This window comes from Camelus bactrianus, chromosome 21 (genome assembly GCF_048773025.1).
Source record: "Camelus bactrianus isolate YW-2024 breed Bactrian camel chromosome 21, ASM4877302v1, whole genome shotgun sequence".
NCBI classification, from domain to species: Eukaryota; Metazoa; Chordata; class Mammalia; order Artiodactyla; family Camelidae; genus Camelus; species Camelus bactrianus.
In genome coordinates, this window is record NC_133559.1 from 1,383,080 (window position 1) to 1,406,593 (window position 23,514).

The following is a 23,514-nucleotide window of genomic DNA, read 5'->3' on the forward strand; positions in this document are numbered from 1 at the left end:
CCTGCTCACTGGCTCCACCAGCCTGCAGTTTTGGCTGATTCCTGTCCCTGCACCTCTGAACCCACCATCCCCTGGAAGTACACCCACAGCATGGTCTTGAGGGGCCCCGGTTGGAGGGTGGCACAGCCCCGAACCAGATCACGCCCAAGATCAGGGACTTTGGTCTGTTTGCTCTTGTCTCCTCCCAGGTCTGGCCACGGGCTCTCCACAAGGTTCCCCTCAGTCCCTGGTGCCCTCACTCCACTGTTTACTGGATCAAAGCATGGTGACCCGAGGGGCTGGCCACCGTGAGGGCCACTCATCCCAATGCACCCATCCCAAGCTGAACCCCAGATCATCCAAGAGGCCAGGGCGGGCATGGGTTGAAATTTAACCATCAGGCTCAGGGCTCTGGGTGAGTTTTTAGAAAAAGAGGCGGGTCCATCCCACTCCTCGGCTGTCCTGACCACAGGGAGGGCAGATCGTAGGAAAAACCTCCCTCTTGTTATTGGGTCCCTGGGAGACAGACACAAGATGCTCAGGACCCCGGTGTTGGGCGGGAGCCATCCGGAGTCCTCAGGTCTCTCCATCCTGGTCAAGCAGACGTGGGGAGCCCTCCGCAGTCACTGGCTAAGGCCAGAGCGATCATGCTCGCTGGGTCCCTGTGCAGAGAGAAGCAAGAATAATGCGTGTAAGTAGAGCTTGGAGTTTCCCCAGATACAATTTGATGTTTGTCTCATTTTATGGTGTCTTTCAAAATGGGAGACGGTCGGGAAGCAGACGGTTTGGGTTCAGATTTCCAGCTTGTCTTTCCCGTGGGAGATGAGGGCCAGTCCTTAACGTCAGATTCACGGGGCCATCAGGAGGGCGAGATCCTCGAAGCAAGGCAGGTAGCAAGCACCCCCTGGCCCTGAGACAAGCTCCTGTTTCTCGGCATCCAGCCCCGACAAGCCATGCCCGGCTGGCATCAGGCTCCAAACCCCAGCAGGGGACTTCAGCAAACAGGGTAAGTAGGGCACCCGCCAGCTCCATCCAGGGACTGCCCTGCACCGGCCTCCTGGCAGAGGTGACCTTGAACTCCTCCCACCCGCGCTCTGGGCCTCAGGGTCTTCCTCTGTCAGATCCAAGGCCCGCCTGGACAGCTGAGCTCACCATTGACATCAATATTCTGCACTTCCCAGGTTCGGGTGATTGAAAGAGAGGGGCTCCGGAGCCAGGCGCTCCAGGGGTGGGCACCAGTGACACTTGTCAGTGGCGCAAGCTGGCCGCTCCACCTCCCTGAGCCTCAGTTTCCTCGTCTGTAAAACGGGATGATGAAATGCCACACAGGGCCATGTAAGGTGAAATGACGTGGGCGGAAAGCCTGGCACACACAGGGCTCTCGGCCAATGCTGACGGCTCTTCCAGTTAATCCGTTGGTCTGCACCGGAGGTCCAGGCTGAAAATTCCACTCGGATCACAGGGTGATGTCTAGCAGCACCTTGGGCTCCACTCGGGTTCCCATTAGGCCAGACCTTGGGCCCCTGCTGGTGAGGGCAACAGCCTGGGGTGTGCTGGCCGACACCCCCAGGTGAGCGTGGCCCCAGGAGCTGCTGCAGGTCCCAGAGAGTAGGAGACCCAGGGGCCCTCTTGGACTCAGCACAGAGACAGACACCAGAGCCCTGAACTTCTGGTCGCCCAGCACTCAAAGGGGCCCTCAGGCCAGCAGCAGCCCCTGGGGGCCTGTGAGGCCTGCAGAACCTCAGGCCCCACCCAGACCTCCTGTAGGTTTCAAACCAGAGAGGACGGTGTGCTCGCAGAGGGAGAGCCCCTCGCACCCCTGTTCCCAGCGGCGGCGGCTGTGGCCGGCTTAGCACACAGCCTCTGACTTCCCTTGAAGCCCACAGAAACAGTCATGAGATGTTTCAAAAAAGCAAAAGTACCACTCAGTAAAGTGTGGCCATGCAGCTCGGCTTCCTTCACTTAAAATCAGGCAACAGGTGCTCCCTGTGCTCTGCAGACACAGCCCCCACCTCTCCCCGCTGCCTGCCACCCCAGGGTGACAGTCACCAGCCCTCAGCCTCGCTCATTCACACGACCTGCATGGCCTCAGGAGGCCCCAGTTTTCCCCCTCGGGACCAAGGAAGACGACTGCCTTTGTACCAGCCTAGCCTCTGCTCTGTGAATCTGTGCGAACTGGGTCTGCCGCGTGGCTGGGTGCTCCTCACCCCCCGTTAGCCAGACGACCACTCCCCATGCTCCTCTTCACCATGACGCCCTCCAGCTCCCAGCTCTGTGCCACTCCCACCCCAGCTCGCCCTCAAATCCTGGTGTAACGTATTTCTGTGTTTGTGTATCAAAATAAAGGATTGCCTTGAGCAACGCGTCCGCCTCCGTAGGGAAGGCAGACACGAATCTAAGGGTGGAATTTCAGGCTTTGAGCGACCTTTGGTGGAGGGCTGGGGGTGGCCCTCAGGGTCCACAAAGAACAGAGAAAACCCTGCCAGGTCTGGGCGGCAGCCTAGAGCAGCAGAAACCTCGAGCAAAGGGGATGAGGGTCCATTCTGCTTAATTTTCTTGCTGCTGGAGTGGTTTCTACTCCTTGTAGGGAGCTGGAAGGGTTACTGTGAACTGGCCCCGTGGCCACAATGTCAGCCAGAAGGGTGGGATGTGCCTGGAAGAGAAGTTCCAACCCGCTCTGCCCTCGGCCCCCCTCTTCCACCGCCTGCCTCCCCGGGTCTGGGTCTGGGCTGGACCCAGGGGGCCTGACTTCTGGTGGCCACATGGTGACAATGACCATGGGTCAGAACCAACTCAGTGCAGCGCCACTCGGCCAAGGCGAGCTGCAGTCCAAGTGGGAAGGAACAAGGTTCTGGCAGCATCTGCAGAGGAGATGAGCGAGGGTCTGCCCGTGGGCGGGGTTGAGAGGCTGAGCGGTCTGGGGCCCCAGGCTTACACTGGGCCAGCTTCCTGAGCACAGCGCTGGCTCCCTGGGGACCCCATTGGTGAGGTTTCTGCCTCTGAGGCTGGAATGATGCCACCCGCCTTCAGGGTCTCCCCTTCCTTCTCTGCCCCAGTGCACTCTCTCTGGAAGGGCCCGGCCTCTGTGCGGGGGGGCGCCCGGCAGTCCCCCATCAACATCCGCTGGAGGGACAGCATCTACGACCCCCGGCTGAAGCCCCTCAGGGTCTCCTATGACGCGGCGTCCTGCCTGTGCGCGTGGAACACCGGGTACCTCTTCCAGGTGGAATTTGACGACTCCAGCGAGGGGTCAGGTGAGCCTGAGCTGGGGTTTGGGGCCCTTGGGTCCTGTCACTCCTGAGTGTATACACACTGCTTGGGGACAGAGAACAGGCAAGGGTGGTAACGGGGCGGGGGGTGCAGAGTGACGCAGACCACCTATGTTCCCGCCATCACTGGGGAAGGAACAATGCGCTAATAAAACGGAAGTATGTCTCACAGCAGGAAAAGAGCAGAACCGGTAGAGGAGAGAGGGGGTGGAGGGAGGCCTGAAGGGAGAGGAGGAGGGAGATCGTGCTGATGCGGGGGGGGAGCGTCCGGAGCCTGGGAACCTCGCTGGTTCTTATTCAGAGTGACACGGGGCACAGTGACCTGGCTGGATGCCCAGCTATCAGAGGAGAGGAGCAGGGAGCAGGAACCGAGCGGAGGCTGTCTGGGATGCTGGTGGCAGTGCCGGTCCAGCGCCAGTGGGCAGGGACGTGGGAGAGAGATCCCAGAAGCCACTGAGCCCTTACTGGGTCCCAGCATCTTGCCAGGGGATCTACGTGGAACATCTCATTAAACCCTCACCAGGACGGGGTGGACACCCCATGGGGTTAGGAAGTTTCCTTCCACTTCTGTTTCACTTACTGGGACTGGCTGCCGGATTCCATCTGGTGTTTTTTTGGCACCTCGTGGTATCATCATAAGCCTCGTTTATGCCGAACATCTGTCTCCTTCTGGGCGTTGGGAATTTATGAAAGAGGGTGCCCACGTGCCCAGCCCCCTGTGAAAACCTGGGCACCAAGTGTCCTACAGGTGTCCCTGGTGGGCGACCCTCCACATGCGTCACAGCTCACTGCGGAGGATTCAGCGCAACCGGTGGGACAGATAAACTCCTATCCCCAGGGCCTTCACTCTGCCCCTGTGGCGGGGAGGCCCGCCTGACCCTGTGACCTGGCTCTGCTGTGACCTCTGTGTGTGTACTTCCACCACTGAGGGCTGGGATTGCTTAGAAATTCTCTGTCCCAACACGGAAGCCCTCTGAGCAGCCGGAATCCCATGTGCCGGCCTGCTTGGAGCTGGGCAGAGGGACTTGACCGCAAGCGAGGCCCAGACTGACCTGCCCCGATGGCTGCAGCAGTGGGCTCGAGAGACCTTTTTCCCTACTCCAGGCCCTGGCAGGTGCTTCGCACACATGTGGCTCAGACTTTCCAAGGGTCTCTTTCCTATCTCCCAGGTAAGGAGGAGCCCGTGTTTCCTGGGCACAGTCTACATGCCTGGGACAGCTGTCACAGTGTCCTTTGGGGACGCTTCTCACGTAGGGTTCACCAAATGCAAGTGACAGGAACCCCAACCTGGGCCAAGAGAAGCAAAAGGCTCTTCTTGGGAGGATAAGATTAGCTCAAAGAAGAGAAGAGAGAGTTGGACATTGACCAGATCTTAAAAGGCACAGGAGCAAGCCAGCTCGGGGACGTGGGGAGCAGGGGTTTCTGCGTTTATTTGCTTGGTGTGCCAACTTTTCTTCTGCCTCTGCTGGTCTGTTCCAAGTTCAGATTCCCAAAGAGCAACTATAATTGGTTTTTCAGGTTTAATATGGTACGTATTTTTTTTTTAATTTTATGCCATGACTTTAAAAGAGTGAATAAAGAGTAATAGTTCCTGAACTTTTAATTGGTTGGCTCACAGGTTCGGGAACGCACTAATCATTGTGAGAAAAGCAGTGATGGGTGTGGCCGAGCTGCTACAGAATCCGTTCTTTTCCTGTGTGACTTCTATGTGCAGCCGTGAGCCTCGCTGATGTCTCTGCAGCAGATTTATTTCCTTTAGGTCATAAAATAGGAAAAATTGTGAAGGTGACTTTGGACTTTTGCATGTGTATTGTTAAGATACATTTGATACAATCATTCAGATTCCAGGGGAGAAGGACAGGGGGCTGATCTTGGCACCCGCCCAGCCGTGGGTCTGTGGAGCACCCACCACCCTGACCGAGATCCTCACCAGGACCACGTACCCAAGGAGGTGTGGGTCCCAGGAGTAATCGTGGTGCTGCTTCTAGAAGGGGAGGGTATGCTACACAGACAGACGTGTAAAGACGCCCTTTAGAGGCACCCCCATCAGATGAGTAAGAGCACACGGCACAGACAGACACAGCTGTAAAGAGCGTGGGCGCCCTCATTCTGTGCGAGGAGGAACAGAGGCTCCGTGGGGAGTGACTTACTCCAGGTGGAGGGCAGGGGAGCAGAGGGGTCTGCTTCAGACCCAGCCGCCACTGATTCTGAAACCCACTCACATCGCTGCAGCAGCTGTGCGCGGCCCCCGCCCCACTGCCAAGGGCTTCCCTTGAGCAGACCTAGTGTGAGATACACTTTAATCCCTGTTTGAGAGATGAGAGCCAGGAGGCTCAGAGACTCCTGGCCAAAGGTCACAGCGCCCTCACCACGGGGTCTCTGCTCTCCAAAGAAGGGACTTAAAGGAGCATAAACCCTCCGTGGGAAGAATGTGCGTGCAACACCCACGGAGAGCAGGTCGGAGGCCTGAACTCAGGGGAGGAGACCCCAACATGGGGTGAGCGTGCCCGAGCTCACGCCAGGTCCTCAGGGTCGAGGCAGGGCTCCTGGCTCGAGCCCAGCCAAGCCCGTGTGCGCGGGCCCGCCGGACGCGACGGCAGGGGCGCTGAGGTCGGCCTGCGACGCCCTCCCTCGCCCACAGCAGGAAGCAGCCCACGCCAGGCCCGCCCGCAAGTGGCACAGGGACGCCCCGGCGACGCTTACAGGCTGTGGTTCTGCTCGGGTGTCTTACGGCCGGCAGACCTGGGAACCTGGATGTTCCCGTATCTGCGGGAGCTCAGGTCAGAGTTTTGGCTGGGAAACCAGACTACCGTGGCTGAAAGCATCCCCAGAGTCACAAATGAAGGCCTCCTTTTGGTCAAGAATTTCAACCTCTTGAATTTTGACCCAAAGCCCGAATCATAGGAGGGGGCGTGGCCAGTCGGAGCGCCCCTTTCCCTGGCTTCAGTGATTGGCCCAGGGTGGGCATGTGACTCAAGCCCGGCCAATGAGAGCCGAGGGGGTCTTAAGAGCCAGGTCAGGAGGGAACCTCTCCTGCCCGCAGTGTGGGGGGACAGGTGAGCCCGGGCCTGCGGTCCTCGGGCGGGCGGGCACGGGGAGCAAGGCCCAGGGTGGGAGAAGCCAGGCCCCAGGCCTCTAGCCGGGCCTCTGAGTGCAGCTGCGCCGGAAGCCACGTCAGCGCCGGACGAGCGAGGCTCTTTCTTGCTCCCGTCAGCGTGGTTTCCAGTGTCTGCCCCTTGTTTCCAGACAAGCAGACAGAAGGGACCGGACTGAGGAGAAGCAGAAAGGAGGCAGCTGGGGGGTCTCTGCCTCAGCTTTACTCTTCGCTCAAACGTGGTCCCGTGGTAGGCGCGGCTGCACAGCCCGGGCGGGATGGAGGGGGGACGGTGGCAGTGCCGATCAGCTTGACGCACGAAGACTGGCAGGCAGAGCGCGGCGCTGCGGGGCTCTCAGACCCCTCCTCCGGAGAGCGGGCCCTTCCGAGTGTGCGGCTGGCGGACTGCTGGTAAATGCTGGGTGACTGGCTCTCTAGGTCTGGGAGGCGGGGCAGGAGAGCATGATGTGCAGCGTCCGCCACCTTCCGCGGTGTAAACACTGCCGCACGGACGCTTCAGGCTCCCAGTGCAGTCACCGCCCATCAGCTGGGAGGAGGTGCTCGCAGGCGGTTCCCAGGAGCCCACCAGAGCTGGTCCCAGTCACCGCTGGTCCTTGCCCTCTTCCCTCCCAGCCCTGCTGCCTTCTCTGTGTTGGTTAAGACTCCTTTTTGGTTGCACGTGGCTGAAACTCAAACTACCTTCAGCAACGAAGAGGGAAACTTATTGGCTCAGATCCTGAAACATCCAGCCCGGCATGGCTGGGTCAGACTGTCCCTGGCTCAGCTCTGCCTTCCTCTGGGGGGATTTGTACCCAGCAGGGGTTCCCAGATGGGATCGCTTCCCAGGAGAGCGGCACCAAGGGCAGCGTCTCTGTCCCCACGACTGCAGCACCGACCCAGGCTGCTGGTCATCACCCCGCTTCGGTCACTCGTGTAAGGCAAGGCCGCCACAGTGACCGAGGGTGAGCCCGCCTGGAGCAAGAGGGACCGAGAAGGGAGGGCCACAGGGGTGCTGTCCCCAGAAGAGAGGCACACCCATGCTCTCCTGGGAGCCCCCCATTTGCATTGAATCTGAGCTGACCTCACCCACCCTGATTCTGGTCACCCTCAAATTCAGGGCTTTCTCTGCCCTGTTGCAGCCAGGCCTCTACACTGACCTGGTCCTGACCCCCACTTTTTGGCTCCTCCACCACCTTCTTAATCTGGTTCAAAACGACCGCCCCCCACTGCCCTGCACAGACTGAAAGAATTATCTGGGTGTCTCTCCCGGGCCGTATAAATTAGTTGGATAATCCCCTCCATGGCGTAGGTCCACACAAGCCAATCTGGTTTCACTTTACTTGTTATTTCCCCAAAAGCCCAGTTTCCTCTTTCTCCCCTGCTCAGTTTCACATGGCCACCCCCCATCTCCAGCCTGCAGCCCCCTCTGTCAGATTTTCTGTCTCCTTTGTTCACCTCCAATAGAAACTGGGAGCTGCTGGGAGCAAAGGAAATGGAAATTGCAGCTGAAAAATGGGAAGAACACAAAAAAGTTTTGCAGTAAAAAATGAAAATAATGAGGCAGTCCCATAATTTAAAAAAAAAAAACCAAAAAACCCTGCATAGATGGGAAAGGAAGAGCCCCAGGAGCAGAAAGGACGTGAGTGGAGAAGGCAGACGGGGCAGATGTCATTTTGCACAGAATGTGGTCCCTCTGGTCAGGTCGTGCCGACAGGTGAGCGCCAGGAACTCGGAGGGAACCAGAGCTGGGGGCCGAGGGCATTCCCGTCCGCATCTGTCCAGTGTCTCCAGCGGGAGGGACAGGAGTACTGGGACATCAAAGCCAGGCAGAGATGATGAACATCAGAGGTGGAGGTGGCAGCTCTTCTCAAGGAATGTGAGGGCTGACCGGCCAGAGGAAGGGCTGGGGGGAGGGGCTTACAGGAGGGGAGGGGGCGGAAAGGAAGACAGCACTGGCCCCACACGGACCCCTCATTGGTGAGGCCCCCTCGCCCCAGCACACGGGTATCCTTGTCCTGGAGGGGTGGTGCCGCTCCTTCCACCGCATGGGCAGCGCAGGTACAGAAAGCAGGATGGAAGGTCAAGGGCCAGAGGCCACAGATGAGCCCTGCTGCTTCTTGAGGAGATGCCTGTGTTCTCCAAGTCAGGTCCTAAACTACTACCAGTAGTGATGGTCAGCGCTGCTGCCAGATGCTCTGAGTGTCCATACGGGGCAAATCAGTGTGCGAATCAGGGTCCACATTTCAGGGCACTGAATTCTCACGGTAACCCCTAGAGGTGGGTAAATATCCCCATGTCCGGGAAGAGGACCTCCATATCCAGTATTCGAACCACAAGCTGTTTCTAAATCCCACTCCCTGCCATCCACAGAAAAGCAAAGAAGCCAACACCGTAGGGCTGAGTCCTGGGAGCGCAGATGCCCAGTTGACCCCCTCCCACCCACTTGGCCGTGTGGAGTCAGTAGCCCAGCAGAGGGAAGGACCCTCCTCTGTTGGGGGCAGCTCATCTTCCTCCTGAAGGGCTCAGGGAACGGAGCACAGTGTGGTGGTCAGGGCTCAGCTCTGGAGCAGAAAGGGCCAACCAGCCGCGTGGCATGAGCATGTCCGCTAACCTCTCTGACCCTCAGTCTCCTCTTCTAGAAACTGAAATCTGATACCCGCTCGGTGGGAGGAGTGGAACAGGCCCGTGTGCAGTGGGAGGAGTGAGCATTCAATCCAGTTCCATCAATGAGATGATCAGAACGCGGCAGGGCTGTGCTCTGCTCCTGGGTCCCACCAGAGGGAGCACGGAGACGGCACGGAGGCAGCACTGGCCAGGCCTCTCGCTTTCTGACCGCAGAGGACTCTGTGTTTGCGTGACCCTGTCCATCAGCTGCAGGAGGTAAAATGGAAACTCCAAGCCTGGGGGCCCCATGGCAACTGGTGAGCAGCCTTCCTGAAGGGTCACTCTCTTGCAGGGTTGCTAACAGGCCCTGGCTATGGCTCCTTCCAGCACCAAAGTGAATTTTAAGCCACGTGTGAAGTGAAGCCAGTCACGGCCTTTGATCATCTAAATGACCACTGATAATGAGCCCCAGTGCCAGCAGGGCAGGTCCTGTGCCCGAGTCCCTGAGCACTGTTCTCCAGTGTCTGCTCCTGGAGGGGACTCGTGCCTGCAGACCGGTGTGGCTTTAGAGTTCACAAAGCTCACAGATTCTCTTCCATCAGTCGGGGATCTTTGGCCAAAACACCTGTCTCCAGCACATAGGCCAAAAGGGAGATGCCCGGAAGAATTTGGAGGGTCCCTGCTGGAAAGGCAGGCTGAAGGTGGGCCCTGGAGCCGGGTCAGGAACTGCTTTGCACCCACGCAGGACCCAGGTCCCAGGAGATCCTTCTCCCTGGCCAGGTCAGGTGAGGGGCCTGAGGTGGGCGTGAGCTGGTGGTTCCCAGACGTGCACGGGGGAAGACAGGTTCTGGGAAGGGAACCCTGTGCTCTCAGGAAGGCGACTGTGGTTACTGGGTCCGGAGAAGACACCTTGACCAGGAAGAAGGGACACGATTGTCACATTTTTATCCTGGGCAGTTACTTTCCACTGCAAATTTGTAAACTGGCACTACGGCTCCTACAGCTGTCTGTTTTCTACCTCCATTCCTCGTTCGCTATTTCTTCCCTTAAGTTCTGGGTGTGAGCATGTTTGGGGTGAGGCGATATTTGGGAGGTCTCTGGGCTGTGGTTCTCTGAGCCCGTCTCCTCGCCCAGTCCGTGAAAGGATAACCCCACCTAGGAAAGCGCTTTTCCCTCCACAGCCCAGGAAGCCGTGTCAGTCCCTCCCAGCCCCCAGCGTCAGCCAGGCTGAGGTCACCAGCCCCTCCGTCCCCACCTGCACTCCCATCGCCCGTTCCCTGGCCACATGGCCTGGCTTCAAACCCAGAGCCAACCGGTGATGGCCCCAGAGTTCAGCTCCCCCAGAGCAGCCTGCCCTCGCTTGTTTTTGGCCTTCAGGGTCCTGGGGGTGAGGCTGTGCCCCTCAGGCCCTGAGAGCATGCGGGCCGCCTGCCTTCCCAGAGTGACAAAGACCCTCCTGATGCAGAGGACACACGGAGAGCCTTCGCCCTGGTGCGGAGGGTGTCAGAATGTGAGCTAAATCCCACAGAGTCCTGAGAACAGGCGGGTGCTCAGCGTGCCGTGATATTTGCCGGTTTGATTCATTACAACATCTCCAACTGCTCTTGTGCTTATTTTAAGCCTTAAAACAGCCGTGCCTGCCAACAGCTAGCTCATCTCGGTGACAGCACCAAACTGCAAATAGACGGCCGTCATCAGCTCTGTGGTGAGAACAGGGACCGTGGGGTCTGGGCTTGGAGTCGGCCTCCGATGCCGTCCATCCTCAGGGACCAACTCCCCTGTTACGTCTTGACGCAGCCGCCATGGAGACCTTGGGGTGATGGTGCTGGGGCGACAGTCCGTGAACACCCCGCTGGCAGAGGCGTCTGGGGCTGACAAGCTAAAGACCCCCTTTTCACAAATTGAGCTTATCTTTTTAACCTGTTTTACTTTTATTTTATTTTATTTTGGTGGGAAGAGGTAATTAGGTGTTTTTTTTTTTTTTTTTTAAATGGAGGTACTGGGGATTGATCCTAGGACCTCGTGCATGCTAAGCACATGGTCTAACACTGAGCTTACCCACCCCCAACCTGTTTTATTGAAGGGAATTACCCTGACACCACCTTCTCATTATAGAAAGTCACTTTGAGATGACTTTATTCAGAGCTGCAGCCTTAAACTGGGCTCTTAACTTTTGGGGCAGGAAAAGCCAAAAGTTTAGCTTGAATCCTGCCATGAAAGCTAAGGGGCTGGATCTTCGAGCAGTCCTGGGTTGGGGGCACTGGGTGACCCAGGGCAGGTGACTTAACTCTTCTAAGTCTCAGTCTCCCCATCTCAAAAGTGGGATGGCAGTGACTGCTGGAAGGGTTGCTGTGAGGAGCGGTCCCTGGGGAAAGCAGGGTGCTTTGCATGACTCCCAGTGTAGCAGGCATTCAGTGAACGCTGCCTTGTCAGCTAGGAGCCTCCACAGCTCGTACTGACCATCGGGCAAGACCCTTTACTCCTTTGCCAGTCCCTTCATCCCGCAGCAGAGACAGGCCATGGCTGCTGGCTTTTTGTCCTTTGGGTGCACCCCAAATACCAGACATTCTGCTAAGGACTTTGTACTTAATCCTTGCAATGTCCCTGTCAATCAGGCACTAGGATCCACCCCATTTAACTGGCAGGGAGACTGAGACTGGGAGCAGTTCAGTAATTGGACCGCGATCACTGCGTTTGGAGGCGACGGTGCCACCCCTGACCCCGAGCACACCCCTGACCACCTACAGAAAGGGCGGCAAGATACTGTCCTCCGGTTTTTAAATAATGACACTGGCTGGTGACTGTCTCTGCCGGTCCATCTGATTTTAGAGACACTGTTCTAGAGAGTCTTCTGTTCCAGACTTGAAAGAGGTGGTGGTGTTTAAATCAACGGCTGTGTGTGTTTGCACAAGGAGCTCCCGTTGCGTCACTCCCCGCCGGCTTCTTGCGCTCTTTCTCTTCTCCTGAAATGCGTTTCAAGGAGTGGGGCTCACGGACACCAGAATGCCCGATTCCGGGTGCACCCGCCTCGCCAGGGGAGCCGCTGCAGCCCCGCCGGGGCTTGCGGGCCCTGCTGCCGCTCACTTCCGTGCTCTTCTCCTCATCTGCGTTTGCAGGTCCCAGAGGATCCAGGGGCAGCAGCCTTTGGGGGGTTGTTATGAGTTTGCTAGGTCCCAGCCCGGGGTGGCCGCTGCCGTTCACTTACAAATGACCAGATGTCAGCTGGAAGGTGGGGAGGAGCAGCCCCACTGAGAGGAACATTCTTCCTGGCAGGCGGGGGACCTGGATTCCAAAGCCAGCGCTCCATCCACATTCTCTTCCTTAAACGGGTGGGCGGGCGGGCTGCTCTCTTTAGGAAGCAGACAGGGGTGGGGTGGTGTGGGGGACGCAGGGAGGCTGCTTTCATGGAGAATTCTGGGGGCAGCTGGATGTGGGGAGAGCGTGGAGCCCTGGTCCCTAGACTCCAGTCCTGCCCGGAGGGTGACCTTGGGAAAGCCTTTGGAATCCTGCAGCTCTTCACCTGCCAGAGGAGGGAGCGATGCTCGTGTGCCCGGTCCCCTCCCATCCCAGCAGCGCCCCATTCCCTGTTTTCTCTGTTGTTGGCAACAGTGGGGAGTGGTTTTTCCAGGAGGCTATTTTTGGTGGGGTTTGGCTGACTTGCAGCCAGTGGTGGGTTTGCGCCCCGGGCAGTTGGTGTCGCTATTTCTGAAGGCCTTGTGTGGTGTCCACGCAGAGTCCCAAGATGCTTGAGCCGGAGGGAACCCTCTCTTCTTTAACAGGTGCCAGGTTACGTGACATGGGGCCCCAGCATCAGCGGTTGGCCTCGCCGCTGTCTGACTGCACAGCATGGGGTCACGATCTCAGTTCATCCTGCCAGCCCGCCTCATTCCCCCGCTGGGCAGCCTGAGGCTCCCAGAGGCTGACCAACGTGTTCAAGGTCACACTGCAATGCGCTTATCTGTGCATCTTAGTGGCACGTGGCGCCTGCTGGCCAGGGCTGCAGACTCGCTTCCCACAGGCAGAAGAGGCACAGAGACCACCACTGCCTGGGTTTGGAGGTTGTGTCTCTTCCTTAGATGCTGTTTTGTCCTTTGAAGGACACAGTGGAAAAGGCACAGGTTTGGGCGTTGAACCTGGGTTTGAATCCTAGCTCCCGTGGCCGGGATTACCAGCATCCTCGTAACCTCTCCTAATGAATTAAAAAACAGCTCAAAGCTACAAAGGCCAGCTGGCTGCAGCATCCTCACACCTCGAAGGGAAAACTCACCCCCTGTATTTTCAGCCTCAGAGAATCTCCAGTGAAGTCCTGCAGTTTGAACCCAGCGGGGAGGCTCTCTGTGCTGCTGGCCGGTGGGCCCAGGCTCCTGGATCTACTGTGCTTTATATACTGGCCGGGGGAAGATACTCCTGTGTATGTTTTGGGGGAGGGGGTAATTAGGTTTATTTACCTACTTACTAACTTTTTAGCGGAGGCACTGGGGATTGAGCCCAGGACTTGTGCGTGCTAAGCACGCGTTCTACCACTGACCTAGACCCACCTCCCTCTGTGTATGTTTTTAAATTGAGATGTAATGTGTCAGGAGAACAAAGCCATAGACCTCATGACGAGGTGGCTGTGGTGACATGCTAGGCCAACACGCTCACTTTCGAGTGAAGACAGACAGGATTCAGGACTTGATCGGGGGTGGAATCACGAACTGGATCTGTTTTCTGTTTTATGCTTCAATGCCCTCTGCTACCAGCGCCTTTAATGGCAAAAACCAAACAGAGGACACCTCCAGCCAGGCGTTTTGGACACTCTCAGCAGCCTCCTTCACAGCACGACGTGTCTTCCCTGCTTTTGCCACATCAAGGAGTTGCTACCCCGGGAACTCACACCTTTGTTCTGCCGGTGTCTCCCCGAGCTGTCCCAGCCACCCCACTGTCACACCACGCTCACCTCAATCACAAGCAAGATGTCCAGCCGTTACCATTGTATTTGTAGCACTTGGTGGAAATCTGTTAGCAAAGTGCAGCTGAGGTGGGCCCCCTCACATCAGAGCCCCCCGGGAGCTCATTCAGATGCAGACTCCCAGCCCTGGCCTTGGGCCTTTGGGGACGGCACCTACCACACCCCAGTTCAGAGCCAGAGTTCCCTGTGACACATCCTCAGGGCCGAGCCTGAGCGTCATGCTAACAGCTCCTGGGGAGGCCTCTCTGGGGATTCGGGGTGACTTAGAAAGGACAGTTCCAATCAAAGTGGCCCTATAGTGAGGCTGGACTGACTGTATCTCAGAATTCATTTCTTTAAACATCATGCTCATTACATATCTGCTTATGAAATTATTTGGTGCTATGGTTTAATCTGATATTCTGTCATTCAAAAGCCATCTTTTTAAAATTTTTTTTTTAATTGAAGGAAAGTCTGGAAATCTGACAGCACTGGTGTGCCCCTCAGAAGTGGTTTTCTTTGCCTTGTTGCTGCCCGAGGGGGTTGGGGCCCTACCACCACCAGTGGCAGCACGGGCACCTGCACGGCTCAGGAGTTCACTGTGAGCAGCTGGGGGCCCTCGGGGCCAGGCAATGGGGCAGGCGATGGGGACAGTTGAGGTCCCACCTTTCAGTTTGTCATTTCAGCAGGACAGCAGTCTCTTGAGAGAGAAATCATGCGACCTCAGTGTAAGTGTCACAGCACCACCGCAGGCCAACAAAGAGACTAACACACAGCTCCCACTGTTTCACATTGCAGGAGTGAGCGGTGGCCCCCTGGAAAATCTCTACAGACTAAAGCAGTTCCACTTCCACTGGGGAGCAGTGAACGAGCGGGGCTCAGAGCACGCAGTGGACGGCCACGTGTACCCCGCCGAGGTTTGCAGCATCATCCTAGCAGCCGGCATGTGGCGCTTCCCACGCGTCAGGCTCTATGGTCGAGTGATCAAGCCTCCTGGTTGCTCAGAAAGGAGAGGTTTCCTGGCACGTGGGACCCTCAGTGCTCACACCAGAGCAATTGGCCTCCTTGCCCATTAGACCTCATGACTGTCCTAAAGGGAGGGTACTGTTAACACTTTCCCTGAACTGAAGAGGAGACTGAGGTTCTGAGTGGTATTGTAACTTGCCAGAATCAGACAGCTGGGATTCAAGAGCAGTCTGCTCTCAGCGCTCACTCAGCCGCGTGCTTGCTGGCCGATTGTGGACTAGCAGCTTCTTGCCCTTTGAGGCCCTCTATTGAGAACAGAAAATCTTTCCAATAGAAATTATCTTCTTAAAACAAAGTGTTATTTGCAACATCCCAAAATGAGAGTCAGGAGAGGAAACGAGTAGGGATCGAGGTCAGGAGCTGGAGTTGGGGTGATGAGTGGTGCCTTACAGATGCCTCCCAGTATTTTATTATGAAATTTTTCCAGCATACAAAAAAAATGGGAGGAACTATACACTGAGAACCCTTGCGTGTGCCACCTGGATCCAATGGTTAGCATTCTGCCATATTCACTTTATTTCACTTCTGTCCACCCACCAGCTGCCCACTTTTTAATGCATTTCAAGTTCTGGACTGTTTGTGTCGCTGCTGTTTGGAGGTAATACTATGGTTAAAACAGGACCAGAATCCAGTCAAACCAAGAAGTGAACATCACTGTCATCACACAGCCAGAGGTGGCCTCTGGGGACAGTTCATAATCAGGGAGTTACATCTGTTGTTGTAATTGCACGCATTTTTACGAAGATGACAGAAATGAAGAAACCTCGTTTTGGCTTGCAACATGCTCACTTTGTGAGCCGCAGGCCTCTGGTCGTGGCCACTGCGCACCGGTACTCCGGTTTGTCGTGGTCGCTGTGCGCCGGTACCTGGTTGTGGTCGCTGCGCGCCGGTACTCTGGTTTTTCATGAGCAGATGTTTCGACTGAGGAGGTGACTGTAGTCTATCAGCACTGGCGCAGGGTCAGAGCTTGGGACCCACCAGGGTTTTTTCCCTGATGCAGGCTGAGCAGGGGCTGCGGGGACTCCCTGGCCATGCCTCTGGCCTGTGATGTTGGAATAAGTCATTCCTGTGGGGTTTGCAAGGCAAAGCCAGCTCCAGAGGTGGGTCTGTGAGGGAGGGAGTCAGGGCCTAGGGTCCAGCAGTCCTTATTTCTGGAAGTGGGTGGGGTTCCAGGTGGGCTGTGGGAGGGCAGGGAGAGCCCAGGCCACCTGCAGCGTCCCAGTGCACCTGGCCAGGAACACTGGGGCTTGTTGGGAGCAAGAAGCCACCTGGAGCCAAGTGGACCCCGCACCCCAGCAGAGCCCCCAGGCCCTGGGATCCAGCAGCTGCTGGGGGAGGCCTGGGGCCCTTCTGGGCCGAGTCCTCGTGGACTCGGGGCCTGGGTCACCATTCAGACAGGCCTCCACCACCATTCACACTGTAGCCAGAGAGATGAACGGACACCCAGGCCTGTTCTCGGCTCTGAGCCTGACTCCGCACCTGCAGCCACGTGCGTGCATCACACAGAACCTGGGTGTCCAGCTCTGCCGCCCTCCTCGCCGGCAGCCTGGCTCCCCGCCCCTGTTTTAAATCCCTGTGGTCAGGTCAGTCCTGATGCCGAGTCTGGTTTAGGAAACTGCGGAGGGTGCGGGGGGACAGAGGTGAGGTCCAGGGGAAGGGGAGGACTGAGGCAGGATGAATGTATGGCGGGGGGCAGACTTTCATTAAAATTTCCTTGTTGATTATGTGAAACTCAGATTTCACAGAGGCCTGTGTTTGATCTGGCAACACTCGTTCTAGGATATCTGAGAGGTAGCCAGCCATCCCTGCATGCACTTCTGTTTTCTGAAGTTAAAGCGGGCCTCCCTTCTCCCCCCGCCCCCCCAACCCCACTGGAAACGCTGAGCCCCTGCTCTCAGTGGTTTGCTGAACATTTGGCCACAAGCCGGCTGGCCGCCCCAAATTTATTAAAATCATTAAAATCATCAAAGGGGCGCAGACCGGCCGCACCGGAGGAGGGGCGGCCGCGGAGCGACTCGCTGCGTCCAGAGCGGTGTGAATTCTCCCTCTGTGTTCCAGCTGCATTTGGTTCACTGGAATGCGGTGCGATACCCGAACTACCAAGAAGCTGTGACGGGAGAGGACGGCCTGGCTGTGCTGGGCGTGTTTTTGCAGGTAAGCTTGCTGGGGTTCATTAGGAGAGCTGCCCTTTTTAAACACAGTCCACTGAGAATGACATGTGCCTGTCCCCCCTTCCACGCGAGCAGCTGGGGGCCCGCCACCAGGCGCTGCAGGAGCTGGTGAGAGTCTTGCCCGGCATAAAGCACAAGGTGAGCCCTGGACTTTGGAATCAGCTTAACTGGAGAAGCAATATTGTTTAGAGCCGGGACTCCTTTGCAAGGAAACAAAAAATGTATAGTAGCAGGTTCCCAAAATTTACGCAGGCAGCATCTCGAAGATGTTCCCCGTGTCCACTCACCAGGGCAACTATTAGTTACTTAGTATTTTCGGGAAATTGATCCACTTTAAAAAACCTTTAGCCTTGTCTCAGACAACAGCAGCCACCAGTGATGACGTTTGTTTTAAAACCAACTGAAATCAGTTCCCACCTGTTCACACAGTTGGAGAGTGTTCGCCCGGGGGCCGCCTGGCCGGCTAGCATGGGCCCCGCCCTGGGAGCACGGGGAGGCGGGGCTGGGGGTGAGGTCCCACAGGCACCCTGCCCACCCCACCCCCCATAGCAAGGCCAACAAAGGCACTTTTCTCCAGTATCAGCTGGGAAAGGAGTTTGACGGAGAAATGGAAATTCCTGAAAACTGCATTTATTTGTTTAGTACCAAACAGAAGGATTCCAGGAGGGAAGGGGTCACCGCGCGGTCCTTGGATGTGGGGTCGGAAAGGGCTCCGACCTGTCCTAACAATGGCGAGAGGGGCTCCAGATGGAAGCAGGGGGCCAGCCCTTCCTCGGCGCTTCGAGGGGCTGTTTGATCTGTGAGGTGTCAACCTCCGGCCAGCCTCCTGGAACCAGACCAGGTGGCCCCCTGCTGCCCTGTCTGCCAGCTCAGGAACTTAGCAAGGTCGCGGTGCTGGGAGCATCCGCTTTCTCACTGGTCCATGGCCAGAGTAAACCTGGAGGTTCCCCTCCCTCATCCACCTCCCATCAGTGTGGTCTCCACCTCTTGGTGGGAAAGAACAGAGCTGCTGGGGTGCTGTCTGCTCAGGGGTCTGATTGCCTCTGCAGGAGTCAGCGGGGAACCGGGGAAGCTGCCTGGGCCCAATTCCGGCCCTAATGCTCATCCCTGGGCCTCAGTTTCCTTGCCTGAAAAATAAGAGTTAGAATCTTTAGAGAGGAGGGTCCTGCCTCAGAGGCAGGATTCTGCCTTGTGGTAGGAGGGTGATGGCTCGAGCCACTTGTCACAGTCCCGCAGCCCCCCAATACTGGGTCGATTTTTAAGATCTCCAGCATTGAGTCATCCCTGTGGTGTCCAGCTCTGTGGGATGGGGCAGACCTCCCAGGGCATCTGGGTTCTGCCACCGTCCAATTACTTGGCTTCGGGAAGGTCACTTGTTATTGTCTTTCTTTGTCAACAGAGTAGACGTAAGTGTGGTTCTGAGAAGCCGGGGAGCCTCAGAGGGCGTCTGGCCCACCCTGGCCTTTGGGCCGGGGTCTGGGGGTGTGGCCTTTCAGCATTTTGTCCCACATGCGTATGTGACCTGTGTCCGTCAAGAACTGACGAGACCACGTGGTGAACTCAGTGACAAAAAGGACTGACACTCTGACACCTGCTACAGCAGGGCTGGACATTGAAGACACCATGCTGAGCGAGAGAAGCCGGCATAGGGGTCCACGTACAAAGTCACTGCGTTTTGGGGAGATGACCAGAACAGGCAGATCCGCGGGGCTGGCGGTGGGGTTGGGGCAGGAGGGGAGGCTGGGGGAATGACCACCAGGGACTATTCTGTGGGGCCCTTTTTCTCTGGGGTTCTGTTTCGGGGTGATTAAGGTGTTCCAAGATTGATGTGGTGATGGGTCACAGGTCCCCTGTGAACATACAGAAGGCCGGAGACACGGGGGTGCTGTGCTGTGCTGTGCGAATCATACTTCAACGATGCTGTGTTCAGTCGGGAACGAGGTGTTGGGTGCAGAGTGCAGCCCTGTCACAAGGTGCTTGGGGACTGTCCTCCCACACCGCCGGGCATGGGCGTGGGCCCCACGTGGGTGCTTCACTCCACCTGGGTGTGGTTAGTGCCCTACAGCCCCCTGGCCTGTCAGTCTCACTGGCTTTACTACCCTGGGCCTGCCAAGCCCAGGGGCCCCCGAGTATCCTGCCCCGTCTGAGCAGAAGCTGCCCAGACCTTTGACGTCCGTCGAGGCGCAGACTGGCCAAGAGCCCTGCTGTGTCTCTATGCCATCCAGACAACAGCCCCAGTGCCCTGGCCCCTCGCGGTGGGCTTCCACAGGGGTCCCCAGCCCCGGGCAGAAGCAGGAGTGTCCCCATCTGCAGGCTTCTCCTCCCACATCTCTGCTTATTGCTTCTGTTCCAGCCATGTGGCCTCTGCTGCCCTCCAGCCATCAGGCCGGACCCTGCCTCAGGGCCTTTGCACTGGCTGTGTCTTTTGCTAGAAAGCTCTTCCCTTTCGCCTTCTCCATGCCTTTGCTCAAACGTCACCTTCTCACTGAGGCCTTCAGGACTGCCCTCCCCCCCCCCCGCAAACCCCTGCCTTTCTTTCACTGCCTTACTGGCCTTTTCTCCGTCTCCCTTGGCACCGGGTAGACTGTTGGGTGTTTTACACTAGTTCTGTGTGCGTCTGCCTTCCTCCAGTGCAGGTGTCGGGCGGTAGGGTTTGCACGCTTTGTCTGCCCCTGTAGCCCCAGGGCCAAAGACAGAGGCGGGTTTACCAAAGGTGCTCGACAAGCAGCCACGAGCGTGTGAGTGATTCCGGGACCCCCTGGTGTCCCTGGGAACTCGGAGACAGGTTTCTCCCTGTCCTCTTCCAAAGCATGGGAAGCAAGCAAACATGAACTCTGAACACGGGCTCCCGGCAGCACAGAGACCTGGGCTGTCCGGGCCCATTGCGCCCACACCCTCACCTTGAGAAGGAAACCCCGGCCTGAGTCAGGGAGTCCAGCCCACACGGGACGTCCTGCGCATGTGTCATTTCCACAGCCCTCGCGCTGGGGACGGTAAGCATAGAATTACCATGGGATCCAGCACTTATGCCTCCGCGTATGTCCCCAGAGTCACCAACGGCAGGGTCTTGTGGAGATTTGCACACCCGTGTTCGTGGCAACGTGACTCACAACAGCCCAGAGGTGGAATCATCCCCAGTGTCCGCTGACGGGTGATGGCCAGACAGAGCGTGGTCCATCTGCACAGCGGAATGTGATTCCGCCTTAAGAAGGGAGGCGAAGCTGACGCAGGCTACGGCACAGGCGCACCTTGAGGACGTGCTGCTGAGTGAGATGTCAGCCACTAGAGGACAAACCCCGTATTATGCCACTTCCATGAGGTCCCTAGAACAGCACATTCGTAGAGACAGGAAGGAGAAGGGTGGGTGCTGGGGGCTGGGAGAGGGGGGAGGGGGTGGGTAGTTCACGGGGACAGAGTTTCCGTCTGAAGTGTCGAAAAAGTTCTGGAGACGATGGTTGCACAATAACGTGAACGTGCTTAATGCCACTGAACCGCACACTTAAAATGGGTTAAAACTGTCAGGTTTGTGTTGTATATGTTATTACATCTCGGCCTTTAAAAGTGTGGTGTCTTCACAGCCAAAGCACATGAAGTGAGTCACTTTAAAAGAAAACCACGAGGCTGTGGTGGGCATCGCTGCTCTGCAAGGAAGGCTCACATTTTCTTATTACAGTTTCCAAATGCGGCAACCACGGCCACAGCCCTTGTCTCGGAGACACGCGTCCCTCCAGGCTGCCTCCCTGAGATAAAAGCGAGCGCAATGCCGCCTCCTGAGTGCTGACGCGGTCTCCTCTCCCAGGACGCACGGGTGGCCGTGGGCCCCTTCCAGCCCTCCCGCCTGCTGCCCGCCTGCCGGGACTACTGGACATACCTGGGCTCCCTCACCACGCCTCCGCTCTCCGAGTCGGTCACCTGGATGGTCCACAGGAAGCCCATTGAGGTGGCTCAGGACCAGGTGAGCTGCGCCTGTACCCGGTGACCGAGCACAGCTCCTTCTGACCCTGCGATATTGGTGTGCGAGAGGGAGACAGAGAGAGACCGGGAGAAACACAGGGAGGGAAGGAGGGCTGAGGGGGGGACCTGGGGGGACAGTTATATTTAGCGCTGTCTAATCTCAGTGGTCAGGACCCAGGCGTGGCAAGTCTCCCGATGATGAATGGCCGGACGAGGCGAGTGCCAGCTCTTCAGTCCATGTTGGGGTAAAACCCCTTTCAAAGAACAGAAGTGGCCTTATAGCTGGGACACAGTCCCTGCCGTATTGGGATCTCAGTAGGTGCACGTAGGTGTAAGGGTTGCCGTGGGGCAGAGCCTGGCTGGGGCTGGCGGGGGCTGGCTCACGGAGTTGCCGTCAGATGTCTGCGGGGCTGTCTTCCAGCTACCCGGGGCTGGGAGATTCATCCCCGATGTGGCTCACTCACGCGGCTGGCGAGCTGTGCTGGCTGTTGGCTGGAGGCCCCTTCCCTTCCGCATGGGCCTCTCCATCCTCACAGCATGGCAGTGGGCTCCCCAGAGCAGGGGATGAAGGAAACCAAGAAGGAAGCTGCGGAGCCTTTTCTGACCCACCGGGGGCATCACCTCCACCACGTCGCTTTGGTCCTATGGGTCCTTGATTCAGTGTGGAGGGGACGGCACGAGACACGGGGTATGGGAGCTGGCCCACGCTGCTCCTGCACCCAGCTCACTCTGATCACCCTCCATTCCAGCTGGATGCCTTGCGCACACTCCTGTTTACTGCACTTGGTGAAGAAGAGAAGACGATGGTGAACAACTACCGCCCGCTTCAACCCCTGATGAACCGCACGGTCCGCTCATCCTTCCAGGCCACTGAGGACAGCGCGGGATCCTAAATCCCCATGTCTGAGCTAATGGGAGAACTGACTTTAGAAAGAGAAAGGATGGTTGCCCAAACTTCACAGTCTGATCAAATGTAACCTCTGAAATTAAAAAGAGAGAAAGAGATCTTGATTTTGGTCCAGGCACTTCTCAGCTGCAAGGAAGAGTCGGTTCACAGAGGCTTGAGCACAGCCGGGAATGGACACGTGGGGCACGGAGGGTCTCAGGGCCCGAGCGAGCCCTGCCGACCGAGGCCGTCCGCCCAGCCCTCTCTCAGGTCCGTGGCTTCCTCTCTCCAGATGGGCGCCCTGTTTCTCCACACTCATGGTCGCCCCATGGTTTCCAGGCAACACAGAGGCTGAGACTAACCTCCTTCCTTCCCAGTTCCGAGTTCCGGGCTGCACCGGTGCCTGGAGCTGCCGAAACGGGGCTGGGGTGGGCTTCAAATTCAGCAGGAATGTATTTTCCTTCCCACAGTTCTGAGACTGGAGATCCCAGATCAAGGTGCCAGCACGGCCTGGTTCTTGGAGGGAGCTCTTTTGGCTTCTTGCTCTGTCCATGTGGCCTTTCCTAGGGACACGCACACTGAGAGAGCTCCCTCTCTTCTCCTTAAAAGGCCACTGACCTTATCGGACCGTGACCTCATTTAGCCGTAATTCCCTCCTGAAATCCCATCTCCAAATACAACCACGTTGCAGGCTTCAGCGTGTGAACTTGACGGGCACGCGGCTCAGCCCCAGCAGCCACAAGGTGGCAGTGGAGGTGGGGCGCTTACAAGCAACAGACCTTTCTCACAGTTCTGGAGGCCAGAAGCCCACATTCAAGGTGTAGGCACAGCTGGGCCCCCCTGGAGGCAGGCCTTTTTCCATTTCCTGGCCTTTTCTAGTGTCTAGAGGCATGTGCGTCCCTTGGCTTGTGGCCCCTTCCTCCTTCCTCAAAGCCAAGGAGTTTTCCAAAGTGGTTGCTCAGGACAGGCCACCACTTAATTGTGGTCTTCCTGGAGGGGATGTGATGGTTTCTCACTGTGGGTTTTTTTTAATTGTTGTAAAACGCACGTAACACAGAAGTACCATCCACCTACAGTGTACAACTCCGTGGTGTTAGGGGCATTCACAGCGCTCTGCCGCCGTCACCACCACCACCCACCCCACGGCTCTTCCCATCTTGTAAAGCTGGGGCTCTGTCCCCACGATACACGCATTCGCCGGCCCCCGCACCCACCGTCCTACTTTCTATCTCTGAGAATGTGGCTGCTTTAGGGACCTCATACGAGTGGAGCCGCACACTATGTCTCTTTCTCCAGCTTATTTCACTGAGTCCTCAAGGTTCATCCACGTGGTATCAGGTGTCAGGATTTCCTCCCTTTGTCAGGTTGAATAATAGCCCAAGTGATAACAGTGTTTTTATTTTTGTGGCATTGAAATGACTCCCTGGGGCAGGGGTGCAGCTCTACAAGCCGCCTACCCGCGTTATCTTCCAACATTACCTGCCTGTCAGATAAACAGTGAAAAACAGCCCAGAAACGGAAGCAAACGCTGCTGGTCCCCCAGGTACGGGGATAAACACCGCTTTATCTGGGGCGATAAGGAGACTGATAGTCCGCAAATA

General features: G+C 57.2%; 1 protein-coding gene and 1 long non-coding RNA gene across 5 annotated transcripts; both read left to right on the forward strand.

Moving 5' to 3' along the window:
• The first annotated feature begins 408 nt into the window (after nucleotides 1-408).
• Nucleotides 409-22,032, forward strand: CA5A (carbonic anhydrase 5A). Of its 4 annotated transcripts, none has more exons than XM_045505226.2 (8): nucleotides 412-670; nucleotides 3,036-3,233; nucleotides 14,675-14,793; nucleotides 16,961-17,056; nucleotides 17,149-17,211; nucleotides 20,873-21,028; nucleotides 21,192-21,272; nucleotides 21,777-22,032. In XM_045505226.2, the coding sequence occupies exons 1-8, from the start codon at nucleotides 514-516 to the stop codon at nucleotides 21,918-21,920; spliced, it is 1,014 nt and encodes a 337-aa protein (XP_045361182.2). In that variant the 5' UTR covers nucleotides 412-513; the 3' UTR covers nucleotides 21,921-22,032. The 4 variants fall into 4 exon arrangements, with proteins under 4 accessions (XP_045361184.2, XP_045361182.2, XP_045361183.2 ...); XM_045505227.2 differs by having other exon boundaries at nucleotides 413-670; nucleotides 21,192-21,242; XM_045505228.2 differs by lacking the exon at nucleotides 17,149-17,211 and having other exon boundaries at nucleotides 409-670.
• LOC123612197 (uncharacterized) lies at nucleotides 6,616-12,257 on the forward strand. The gene is made up of 3 exons (XR_012501239.1): nucleotides 6,616-6,753; nucleotides 8,982-9,222; nucleotides 9,299-12,257. It is a non-coding gene; the product is annotated as an uncharacterized LOC123612197 (long non-coding RNA).
• Nucleotides 22,033-23,514: the final 1,482 nt, after the last annotated feature.

Coding starts and splice junctions, on each gene's coding strand:
- CA5A (XM_045505226.2), top strand. CDS start 514: ATGCTCAGGACCCCGGTGTTGGGCGGGAGCCATCCGGAGTCCTCAGGT. Junction 14,794..16,960: donor GCCACGTGTACCCCGCCGAG/GTTTGCAGCATC, acceptor TCTGTGTTCCAG/CTGCATTTGGTTCACTGGAA. Junction 21,273..21,776: donor GCTCTTCAGTCCATGTTGGG/GTAAAACCCCTT, acceptor CCTCCATTCCAG/CTGGATGCCTTGCGCACACT.